At 44.2% G+C, this 12,161-nt stretch overlaps 1 protein-coding gene and 2 long non-coding RNA genes across 8 annotated transcripts; 2 read left to right on the top strand and 1 right to left on the bottom strand.

The window, feature by feature from the left end:
• Positions 1–1,084: 1,084 nt before the first annotated feature.
• LOC148381381 (uncharacterized) lies at positions 1,085–7,724 on the bottom strand. 3 transcript variants are annotated; one of them, XR_015854522.1, is made up of 6 exons: positions 7,426–7,722; positions 5,512–5,697; positions 5,173–5,262; positions 4,948–5,078; positions 3,897–4,815; positions 1,085–1,382 (listed from the first exon to the last, which is right to left on the bottom strand). It is a non-coding gene; the product is annotated as an uncharacterized LOC148381381 (long non-coding RNA). The 3 variants fall into 3 exon arrangements; XR_015854521.1 differs by having other exon boundaries at positions 3,356–5,078; positions 7,426–7,724; XR_015854520.1 differs by having other exon boundaries at positions 3,897–5,078; positions 7,426–7,721.
• LOC148381382 (uncharacterized) lies at positions 3,474–5,731 on the top strand. 4 transcript variants are annotated; one of them, XR_015854516.1, is made up of 15 exons: positions 3,474–3,625; positions 3,682–3,797; positions 3,862–3,887; positions 3,957–3,997; positions 4,069–4,125; positions 4,200–4,260; positions 4,346–4,401; positions 4,462–4,518; positions 4,585–4,658; positions 4,728–4,807; positions 4,879–4,983; positions 5,047–5,081; positions 5,153–5,291; positions 5,361–5,435; positions 5,518–5,731. It is a non-coding gene; the product is annotated as an uncharacterized LOC148381382 (long non-coding RNA). The 4 variants fall into 4 exon arrangements; XR_015854519.1 differs by having other exon boundaries at positions 4,314–4,401; XR_015854517.1 differs by having other exon boundaries at positions 4,200–4,271.
• Positions 7,725–9,826: 2,102 nt separating the features above from the next.
• LOC148381380 (homeobox protein Nkx-2.2-like) lies at positions 9,827–11,357 on the top strand. The gene is made up of 2 exons (XM_088361608.1): positions 9,827–10,188; positions 10,324–11,357. Exons 1-2 carry the CDS (start codon positions 10,023–10,025, stop codon positions 10,776–10,778), a joined length of 621 nt encoding a protein of 206 aa, XP_088217734.1. The 5' UTR covers positions 9,827–10,022; the 3' UTR covers positions 10,779–11,357.
• The last annotated feature ends 804 nt before the right edge of the window (positions 11,358–12,161 follow it).

Here is a 12,161-nt window from a genome sequence, read left to right as displayed (position 1 = left end):
TGGTTTTACTACTTCTGAATTTCAAGTACTACTGCGGTTAGCACTTGTACTATGCTCTTGACCAGTAGAAGAACAAGAATGCACCTGAAGAACAACGCTCTTTAGCAGTAACATTTTCCCCCCCCCACTGCTTTTTAATTTGTCCCACAATGGTCAAATGTGCTATTTGCATTTGGCCTACAGCAGGGGTGTCCAAGTCCAGTCCTCGAGGGCCGCATTCCTACATGTTTTCCAAGTTTCCCTTGTTAAACACACCTGTGCAGGAGCCTGATCATTAAATCAGGTGTGTTTAACAAGGGAAACTTGGAAAACATGGAGGAATGCGGCCCTCGAGGACTGGACTTGGACACCCCTGGCCTACAGGTATGAAATTAATTATGAAATCATGAAATTAGGTATGAAAAGGTTGCACCAGTAGTGGAACTAACCAATGAGGACAGAGAAGTTATTAGTGCGTGACACATGCAGTGTCAAGAGTGGCTATTTTGAGTCTTTTCATTTTAGGTTGTGACTCACTCGTGATCTCAACAACGCAGTGTATGTGTGTGTGTGTTTCAGGGAAGTCCCTCCTTGTGGTCTGTGGGAACAGGTAGGCGTCCACTTGACTCATGTTTTGGAGACATTTGGACAGCAAAATAGGGATTATTTCGGACAACCGTTGATTATTTTTATTGTAAAAATAACCAAATAAAATATATTAATAAAAGAGCCAATTGGAAAAGACGGGCTACATAAGAGGATAAGGAGTCAACACCTCATCTTCGACACAAACAAAGCTGCTGCTGCTGCTGCTGCTCCTATTTTTAGATTGTGGCAGATTTTGCGTTTAACCGACGCCCGCCGTCGTCGTGCACCGTAATACCCACTTGATTGACTTCGTCTTACTGGAAACGGGGAAGACTCCACGATCGACGAGTAAAACAAAACAAAATAATACTAGCATGCATGCGAAGAATGACGAATAACCCTTGCGCAGTATTGTTCATATGTCTGTGCTATACTGCCGTCTGGTGGTCAAGTTGAACACAGCAGATGGAGCAACACAAAGTCTACTGAAATGAAAACATGTAGCAAAAATGCTTCACACATTTTAAAAATTTTATTTTTAGGGATGCTGGAATGGGTTAAAATTGCATTTCGGTGAGGAAAGATGAATTTAAACTCACATTGGTAGGTAATGTGGAATATCTGGCATAAAATACACTGTATACTGTACACCTACTGTAGATTTGAAAGCATGCCCATGACATCATCTCATTGGGAGTGAGACATGTCTGACTCAAGCAGTTTTGATGCCGGTGGGGGTGAGGGGGGGGGGGGGGGGTTGTCTGTGTCAGCCGCCACCACTCAGCACTAGTCCATTAAGTCAGCCTTTGTCCAGCCTGCATTGTGACAGATGCACTCATGACACAAGCTCCAACACAACAAAATGCATTGTGTCAAACACGAGACACAGTACACAACACACAAAATGTGAATAATCAGGATTCATTTTGATAGACATTGTGGGCGCGTTATTAATATAAAACAGTTTGTTGTCATGCTTGTGCAACGCACACGTGTGTGTAAGCAAAAAAACACGGATGACACCCGAGACATTAAGGACATAAAGTCACTGAGGCTCGATAGATGGCAGACGTTAAGAGGAAGATGTCGAATTGCTTGTTTAATGGCGCTGAAACGTAATCGGCTGCCTTGTGTTACGCTGCGGGTCATCAACAAGTCGGAGAAACGTGTGCACTTGACATTAAATATGAAAGAAAATTATTTTGCGCGTGCGCACACACACAGGTGCGTCTTTTCATAATGTCATTTCGCATGCCGCGCTCATTTTGTTCATACCTCCGATCGGTTACAATGGAGCATCCTGAACTCGGCAGCAGATGTTTCCCGCAGATGTTTCCCGCCGTGATAAAGTAAAAAAAATATTTTTTTTTTCCCTGTAATTTCCGCTTTACAGATGTTCTATCGATACGATGAATTAAACATGTTAGCAATGTTGTCGTCACGCTACATTAACTTCTTTGACATTTGACGGAGCCACGAGGCCTTTGTTTCGTTGTTAAAAGTTAACGAGCGTTCCGGATGGATGGTCACCACAGAAATAGAAGTAAATTACAGACGCATCAAGAACATAAGAATGACTGAAATGAAGTCCGCGGATGGCCGAGCACCCCCCAATTTCAAAAAATTGTCCGGGATTTTATTCGACTGCCTCACATGTACAGTACATTGTCAATAGAATTGCCACTCCGTTCTATTTCCCTCTATGCTACCAGGTTTGTCTGTAATCGTTCGCAAATAAATCACGCCCTTCTCCTCAAATCTAGCCACCAATAGTAGTCACAAAGTCCAGGAGCGGTCTCAGTTGAGCACTTGATAAGGGATACCAAGCACTGTCCCCGATTGCATTTGTTTATTTCTTCATTGAAGGGCTGCATAGAAATACAATTCACTCGTATACCTTTAGGTGCTTTGAATGACTACCCAAAAGAAATCCGAAATTTCTGTGCCACGGTGGTCGAATGCAATAATATTGGTCTGGAGTACAGGAGAGGGGGGGGGGGGGGGGGGGGGGGTTCGAGTCCCGCTCCGTGTAACATTTGGAAATTTTACGGAATAATGTGCAAGCCTCAACGGAATACGAGGCAAAGAGTCCTGCTTTGTAATATATTACGTGTATAGACTTACACAAAGCCATGTGTGAGATTCGAACTCGGTTCACCTGAACTCAAGGCAAAAGCTTTAACCACAAGACCATTACTGGATCTTGGAATGATGTAGCAATTTTCTGTTTTTGTAGCTCAGTCTACCAGTTCACGTTAAATACAGAAATATTTTTCGAAATTTTCATGGCAATTTGGCCGAATGGTATAACACTTGGCCTGGTACTCAGTCGACCAGGGTTCGAGACCGGCTCTGCCCAACAATTTCAAATTAAAGAGAGCGATGGCCAAGATTCGAACCCGAATCACCGGAACCAAAGGCAGGTACTTGATCCATCAGACCATCCGTGTATCTTACGATAACATGGCAGTTGTTTTGTATTTGTAGATCAATCGTGCCATGAACGTTAAATACAAGATAAAAATTCGAAAATTTCATGGCAATGTGGCCGAATGGTATAACACTTTGCCTGGTACTCAGTCGACCAGGGTTCGAGACCCGCCATGTCCAATATTTACACAAACAGGGTGTTGTCCAAGATTCGAACCCGAGTCTCCTGAACTCGAGGCAAAATCTTTATCCATTCGGCCACCTCAGACACAATTGTGCATCCTCGCTTCTTTGTACTTAGGTGTCACTTTAGACTTTTTACGTCGTTTGGATACTCATACTATGAATACAAACAAACCTGATGGCATTTGCAAGCAAGGTCTGGTTGAATGGTTACCGCCCTCGCCTCCGATGCTATAGGACCGCGGTTCGAGACCCGACCCTACCTAAGTGTTACACTTTGCCATTTTCCCTTGCTTCCGCAGACGGCTTTTATTTTTTGTTCCCTTTTGCTTGTTAATGACGTCATCACAAAATGACTATATAAGACGTCACAAACGCGACAATCGTTCTCTTGCTCATTTCTGACAGCGTCTCGCCGTGCTGCGCAGCATGCTGCGTTTCAAAGGTAAGTCTTCACTATTCTTTAACCTCTTAAAACTAACTGCTTTTGCTCTCTTTCAGCGTCAACTTGCACTTTGGACGTGCTTACACCTTGCTACCATGCGAGCTAAAAAGCGAGCGTTGGCTGAAAACATCTCCGACCTTAAATTGCATCAAACGCAGTTTTACTGCCCAAGGTAAGAAAACGTTTGCAGAAATTCACGACAGAATCTAATCAAATTGTCTAATAACTTTCTACAGGTACGACTCTTCAAAACGAGCCTCAAGTAACTTACTTTCTGTTCGAATAATGTGGATTTAATCAACTGCATCTAACTGTCCATTTTTGTCCACAGGTCTGCATCTGCGACAGAAGACCCAGAATGACTGCAAAAAGGCAAAAAACCCGTTTTTATTTGAAGGACAATTGACGAAAGTACTTAACTTTTTTGTTTTTTTTGTCTGCAGGTTTCAAAATGGCCGGCCGGCTTGCAGTCCTGAGAGCCCCGACTTCATGAGACGTTTGCAAGTCCACTCTTGCTATCAAACAAGCCAAAAATGTAACACTCTGTGGGTTACAACGTTACCTTGTCTTTCAGGCCAACGAACTGCGGTTGGAGAGACGTTCAGCAGAGCTGTTCCTGCCTGCGTTCTTCATTGGTGAAACACCTGTACACTCACACGTGAACAATTGTTTGACCAATTTATTTCAGCCTGTGCATTCTCTTCCCGTTTTGTCCACCAGGTGGAGCCAAAGGACCTAGTACCAGTCCGCTGCATGGATTGAAGTCAAAGCGCCAGGTTTGAAACGATTGCAATGACAAATTTGACAAATCAAAGTGCTTGACCAGTTTGTTTCAGGTGGTGCTGGTCCAGGCAGTCAGGAAGCAAGGAGTCATGATCTTCCAGTCCTGGCAGGTGACTAAACTTTGCAAATGTGGCATGGTAAGAACACTAACCTGCTTTTTCTTTGTCTCAATGCAGTGCAGCTTCCAGTAAGAGTGCTGCAAAAACTTGCCACCTGCTGGGCCAAGAAATTCTCCAAAACCATGCTAAAGGTTTCAAGGCTATTTCCATTTTCAGTGTTGCAAATCAACTTGCTTGACCGTTTCCGCATTTGTGTGCAGGTGTCAGTCCAGGAGAGGATCTGCAACATTTCAACAGCTTGGCCTGATGTTTCTCATCTAATAAACGTCTTCAGCAGAAGGTTCCTGTCTACAGTGAAAAATAAAAATGGTAACCCGAAATGGAGTCAATGTTCCTTTTCTTTCCAAGCAGAAGTGGCAAATCCTGGTCCAGAAAGTGGAAAAACCTGCCAGTTTGCCTCCATTCTGTGAGCTCATTCACCTGCCGGTGGAGTAGAAGCACCTGTGGCTGTTGCAGGTGAAATGAGCCATTCCTGGTATGCTCGTTGCTAAAAGCTTCAACTCGCCATCTATTTGGCAGGGGCACCTTCTTGCTGCCTGGAGAGCCCTCTGCTGGTAAGAGATGGAAAGTACATTTCATTTCAGCCACCATGTTCCAAAATGTGAATGATTATTTTTGTGTCCAGGGTGGTGCATGATCATGTACCTGCTTGCAGCCAGCGGTGGCCAAGGATCAGAGCACAGCAGCATGCTGGCAACACATACGTTTTTGTTGCGTCCTTGCCTCCAAGTCAACCTGAGAAGTGGACAATATTCACACTTAAGGTAATATGCTCATTACTGCACAATCCCCATGACAATTTTGTTCAATTTTTTTTTTTTTTTTCCTGACAGGTTGCAAGGAACAAAAGCAGCCTTCTGGTCATGCAGCTCTCAATACTTGATGCTGTGAACAAATCTTTCCCACTGGTAAGTTTCATGCTAAACTTTTTCCTGCACTAAACGTTGACTTGACTTTAGGCTTACAGGTGTCTTTTTGTCTTACCTCCAGGCGCAGACTCCTCGTCCAACTGGCCGACCACTTCACCTCTCGTCCCACCGGCCGACCACTTCACCACTCGTCCCACCGGCCGACCACTTCACCACTCGTCCCACCGGCCGACCACTTCACCACTTGGCACCGAGCAGACTACCATGCAACTTCTAACTGTTTTGTGATTGAATGTTTACTCTGCAAAAGAAATAAAGTTTGATTACAAAGAACACTTAAACTCTTAACTCTTCATTCTCAACTTTAAAATTATCTTCATTTAAAAAAAAACCAAAAAAACCTAAAACTTTTTTCAGATTTTTTTTCCCAGATTTTTTTTTTCCGGGATTTTTTTTTTCTGAATTTTTTTCCCCATATTTTTTTTAAATGAGGCGGGTCAAAGCTGCAATACTGCTTTCTGATTGGCTGAGGGCTCAGAAAGTAGGCGGGGCAATGAGAATGAAGGTCAGCGATTGGCTGAAAAGTGGGCGTGGTTATGCAAATGAGGGGTCATGTGATTGGTCGAATATAAAGTGGGCGTGGTCTCATTAATTTCAAGCAATCTGATTGGTCAGATTGGCAAATACTGCATTCTGATTGGCTGTTGGAAAAGTGGGCGTGGTTATGCAAATTCGAGCTGCGCTGTGATTGGTCAGACTGAATTTGGGCAGAAGCAGGAGGCGGGGAAAGTGGCACTTAGGTTTTTGAAGGCAGTTTTCAGTCTTGAGGTGAGCGTTGTCCTTCCGTCACTGCCATGGACATGGCTTTTTGACTGTTACTCTACATCTCACATGACTCAAAGTGACAGGAGTCCTGTGAAATGGAGACTAACAGTCAAAAACCCATGTCCATGGCAGTGACGGAAGGACAACGCTCACCTCAAGACTGAAGTCTGCCTTTGAAAACCTAAGTTCCACTGCAGCAACCACCAAGCATGAACATTTTCCAATGAGTGAAGCAAATTTGCTGATAAAAACACAAAGACTTTCATTCCAGTTGATTGAGTTATATGACAGAAAAGCAGTTTGACAACATTTGAGCAGTCAATGTTTGTGTGAGACTAATATAGTTGCACTCAAACATTGGCGTTGACAGCTTAAGTGTTTGATGAGCTCAGGTGAGATGTCACTTACTTCTGATGACATGAGTGCCACTAGGGGGAAGGTGAGCACATTGAAACAGCTGACACCTCTCACCGGGACAAAAACTAAGTGCCACCTAAGTGCATAACATCATCACACACTTTTGGATGTGTTTTTCAATGACATTGATGCAAACCAAGTTAGTTGAGTACAAATCAAATGTATATTTCTGACTAACCTGGTTTGCATCAATGTCATTAAAAAAAAATCTAGAGGTGTTTGATGTTTAAGTTGTGCAGTAGCACAGCGGCACTTAGTTTTTGGCCCAGTGAGCAATGTCAGACGTTTGCATGTGCTCACCTTCCCCCTGGTGGCAGGCATTAGAAGTGACATGCAATGAGCACTTCAACCAAGGTTTCAAAGTCCTCAAAATGAAAAGACTCGTTTTATGTGCCAAATGTTCTTTTTGTTAAACTATTTCCTTGGCAGCTTTAATGATGCACTCTCCTATTTTTAGCACTTTATTTAACATCGAATATCACAAACTATGAAAGGACCGAAACAGTAACAGAATACTCGACCATAGAGCATTAGCGCCCTCTGCGGGAAACATGTTGTACTGCCCCCACCCCACATAATGTCTTTTGACCACAACTTCGGAAACTAATGGCCGGCCCATCTGCTGTTACCCACTACCTAATTCACGTGGAAACCGTCAAATAACTCAAAGCACGAATTGAATTAACTTTATAAAATAATATTACGTCTCAGACTTGTTCATGATCTTCTCTAGTCACCGAAGGAATAATACTCCCTATAAAAAAGAAGGAAACACAACTTGCAGTACCTTTCGAAAATATGTTGGCGTCTAGATGTTCTGATAGACGACCAGCAGCCGACGTGGAGCCTCAACTCTTGTAGTTTGGACATCAGCTTTTGAGTGGAAAACACACAAAACAACATGGAGGTCAAACGCTTTTTCCTAATCAACGTTTGATCGACAGCTGAGTGGGACTTGTGGGCGGGCTCGCTGACAAGCCACCTTTGTTGCTATTGGTCTACGATAGCTAGCTAGCTAGCTAGCGAGCGAGCAACAAACAAACTCGAGGAGCTCGTGTCGCCCCGCCCCGCCCCTCCGTCTGCGGATGGCCGAACACACCGGTAGCAAATGAACCGCAAGAAGGCAGCAGTTCAAGTTGCCAATGCGTCAGTTGCAGTACAAAACCAGCAGGGAGCAGCAAAATATCACAAAAGAAAGCGCACATATTTCTTACAACCACAAATGTGCTGGACATAGTGTAAAAGTCGGACATGTAAAACAAACACCGTTAAAACAGTATATTAATTGCATAATATGTTAATATTTTTATTCCCATCTCATTTTGTTTAATTTATTAATTAATCCATTTAAAACTGAAATTAGGCCCAATGCAGATAAATGTGCGCCTTTTTTCACATACCACTAGAGGAAGCCCAAACGCTAAACTTGCTTAGCCAAAAATAGAACAGCACTATGTTGAGTTAATCCAAATATTTCTTATGTTCCTCTGTTCAAATCAGAGCACCTGCCTTCCTGTACAGATTGAACTGGAGAGGTCTAAGGCTTGACCCCTGGGGAACTCCAGACTGGAGATTACTGTCATTGGAGACTTTCTGTGGCTCTCCCTGTTCACCTCCTCAACCTCTTGATCTCACCTTGTCCACGTCAACTCTTCCAACCTGCCCTTCCACTCCTCAGCCATTTATCAACATTCCAACTCCTGGCTTTCTAGACTGACCTCCATGGCTCCCAAACTCCTCGCCCCCTCGTTCTTCCATGTTCTACTGCGATTACAAAGCGCCGCCGTCGTCGCTTTGTGCTTTTGTTTGTATCACCACCTACAGCGCGGCAGAGGCCCGCTCCTCGGCGGGAAGCTGGGAAGCGAAGCGAAGCTGTAGACAAATTGGGAGGCGGAACCGCGGCCCAAAGCTGACGGTCCGCATTTGAAATATAGTTTTTCAAATCACTGAGCGGCTTGTAATCCCCCCGACCCGTTTGTCCTCATTAAGGTGGCGGCTGAGATGAAGCCTATCCCGACTGACTTTGGCCCAGAGAGTCGGCAGAAAAGACAGACAAACTGTGGACTGGTCGCCAATCAAGTGCAGGTTGATTATACGCATTCATGGACTGGTTGCAATAGTCAGCAACCCCATATTGACTTGCAATGGGATGGTTTTCAGCTAATGTCAAGGCACACAAAGTATGTTGTGTGCGTAGACTAGTGTGTGTGTGCGTGTGTGTGTGTGTGTGTGTGTGTGTGTGCATGCATGTCATGAATATAGGGAACATGCAGTCTATTGAAGTAGAATACCATGACAACTGCCCATGTGTGTGTGTGTGTGTGCGCGTGTGTGTGAGGCCATTAAAGAGTATTGAGGGGGAATAAATGGTTTAAATGAGGAGGCTGTGCAGCCTTTGTGGCTTTGTGCTTATCGTGTGTTTGTTTGCACTGTTCGACCACCCAGCAAGATCTCTCACACACACATACACACACACACAGATTAAATGCGAGATGTTTGCACAAAAGTAGAAATGTAAAGACAAAAAAGTGGCCATGATTAAAAGAAGGCAAAAGTAGCAAATGCGTGCGCTATTCCTATCCAGAAATGAATGTTGATCATTTACTATTTAAAGTTGCTTCTTAATCAAAATCTTTCTGATGGCTGATAAATGATGACATGATTATCAATATCATGATATGATTGATATCATTATTAAAAATTCAAAACTATCCCTTGACTGATAATGACATTATTGAATCAGTTGTGTTTTTGACATGCAATCTTTTGCCTTAAAACATAATATAAACATATTTTTATACTGTAAAACCATTTACTAAAAAAGAAAAATGCTGATAGTAAATAAGTAACCCAGATTATGTTATTTTAAATTTAATTTTACTTCATTTATTTCCAATTTACCTTTGTGACTATATATTACACGAAACATATTTAATTTCCTTTTTTTTCCCCCATCTCCCTTCGTCTTATAAAAATTACAATAAAAAAATAAAAAAGGGTCATTCTAATTATTTGAAAATGAGCTGTTTGTTTGTTTGTTTGTTTGTTTGTTTGTTTGTTTGTTTGTTTGTCTGCCTGCGTGTGTTATTTGCCGTTGCCAAATTTGGTGAAAAGCCAAGCGGAAGTGGCCGAGTGACGACTTTGACCCACCTCCTCATCCTCGTGCCTTTTTAACGGCCACGCGCTTCTCGTGCGTGCGTGCGTGCGAGTGCGTGCTCGTGTCAGGCGCTGCAGTCCAGCCTCGCTTCTAGAACTGCAGCAATACACACAAGAACCTTGTTTTTAATCCTGAATTCCAAAACAATTTGTGACAACTTGGTAACTTTTTTTCCTGCGGCGTACCTTTTGCTTTTCTTCTCTTTTGTCGATTTCCTGCGCTCCGCAATGTCTTTGGGACGTGTCGGCTTCTCGGTGCGGGACATTCTGGACCTGCCGGACTCTGCTGCGGGGACGTGCTGCGGTTCCGGTGCCGAAGACCCGGAAGAGGACGAGGCCAACGCCGAGGCCGCGCCCGAGGGGAACCCCACAGGGAATCACCTCGACCTGTCACGTGAGCGCACATTTACAACACAGCTGAGATATTTCTGGGTTCGAACCTCAGCCTCGTAAAGCGACGATTTATCTTTTTGACGACTCGGTGGATGAGCGCAGCCCGTTTTGACGTCTTTTAATTCGTCTTCTGCAGTGCACGCGCTACCAGGAGCGTCATCGGACGCGGCGCGCGACCCCGGCGAGCGCGTCTGCAGCGGCGGCAGGAAGCGTCGCGTCCTGTTCTCCAAAGCGCAAACGTTGGAACTGGAGCGTCGCTTCCGCCAGCAACGTTACCTGTCAGCGCCCGAAAGGGAGCACCTGGCCAGGCGCATCCGGCTCACCCCCAACCAGGTGAAGATCTGGTTCCAGAACCACCGCTACAAGATGAAGCGCGCGCGCGCCGAGCGCAGCCTGGAGGCGCTGCGGGTGCTGCGGGCGCAAGCGCAGCAGGGGTTCGTGGTCCCGGCGGTTGTGCTGCGCGACGGAAAGCCGAGCGAGCGGCCCAAGGGAATGCTCGACCTGCGGCTGGCCTTTCCGCTCTGCGCCTATGCGCACGTCCCCCAAAGGGCCCTCGCGCGGCTCACCTGCTGGAATGCCAACTGGACCTGAGGCGCCTGCGAGCGCATGCACGACACTTGATTGAATACAAAACATACGGGAGTTGAAGCACCCTTTTTGAATGTTGGTCTTTTCGTATTTTTTTAATGTTGATAAAAAAATATCTTATTTTACGTCGACAGACTGTTCATGTGTTTTATAAATTATTTGTAATATTTAATGTTGCGCAACGTTTTGTACTTTATATGTATTTATCAAATTAACTTCGGTTCGATGTCACTGAAAAGAAGACAATCGTTTGGCTGCTGACTTGGTGTTTAATCTACCACGTAATCTTAACTCACGTGCAGCCAACCTCCATGTTCGAATGACGTTTTTTTTGCGTGTGTGGTATTTGACACCATTTACATTTTCAGTAATGTGTGAAAACAGTGCTCAAAATATAGCCCAGAAATTGGCAAAACATTAAAAATGTATTTTGTTTGTATGAACGGAACGTTAAATGCATGATGTTCATAGGAGCCAAATTATTGTGTGTATTATTGCCAATGTTGTATTGTTTTACGCTTTTGTAAAGCGCTTTGTTACAACCAAACAAAGCGCGATATAAATAAAGACGAATTGCATGTTTTGCAGTGCAAATGTGTGTGCGTGTGCACGAGGACGCGCGGTTGAAGTCAGGCTATAGTGGCGGTGACAGTGGGGGGTGAGGGAGACCCCTCCCGCCTCCCTCCACGTGCACCCATCATTAGGACTTGAAAACGTTTGATCATATCTCAGCTAAAAAATATATTTAATATCATTCATTTTCTAATTCCATGATCAATATCACGATGATATCGAATCGAGGGAAGCCAGTCGAGCATTTGATGCAAACAATAAACGATATATAACAGCAAAATTAACGAAAAATCGTGACAAAGACAATCAATTGTGGGAAAGACTCACGCTGTGGTCAGGTCTGTGACGTCACGTTGAAATGAGGACTCGTCCACCTGTGACGTCATATGGCAAAAAATAGATGAAAACAATTGCAGTTCTTAAGTCATACGTATTCGTTTTGTTATGTTTTTGCGGTCATGATTCTATAATTTGTATTTAATGTGCAACATAGCAGGCCACCTGCTTCACATTTGCATCGAGCGCCTGGAACACTAACATGCAGTTCATCAGATTGACGCTAGGTGGCAGCAAGAGCTTGACCAATTACGTATAAACACACACGCTCGCATGTGCAAATGCATAACTCGCCTCCTTCTCCTCCTCCTCCTCAGCCGCGCTTGGAGTGGGCTTCATTCCTTGAATGCTTATTGGTCAAAGTGCCACCAAGAGCAAAGCAATGTGCACAAGCAGCCAAAGTCAAACTCAGTCATAAACTGCAGTTATACTTAAAGCAACCAATCGCATCTCTAGATAGGAAAAACACCCCTGTTA

Source organism: Syngnathus floridae, chromosome 19, assembly GCF_059516105.1.
Source record: "Syngnathus floridae isolate MCC-2025c chromosome 19, RoL_Sflo_1.0, whole genome shotgun sequence".
Lineage (NCBI taxonomy): Eukaryota > Metazoa > Chordata > Actinopteri > Syngnathiformes > Syngnathidae > Syngnathus > Syngnathus floridae.
The sequence above is the reverse complement of the archived record's forward strand: the minus strand, read 5'-3'. Positions and strand labels throughout refer to the sequence as shown.

Bases quoted from the DNA above. Each gene is read 5' to 3' on its own strand.
- LOC148381380 (XM_088361608.1), top strand. From the start codon at position 10,023: ATGTCTTTGGGACGTGTCGGCTTCTCGGTGCGGGACATTCTGGACCTG. The intron at 10,189-10,323 runs GTGAGCGCACAT...CGTCTTCTGCAG, and splicing joins GAATCACCTCGACCTGTCAC to TGCACGCGCTACCAGGAGCG.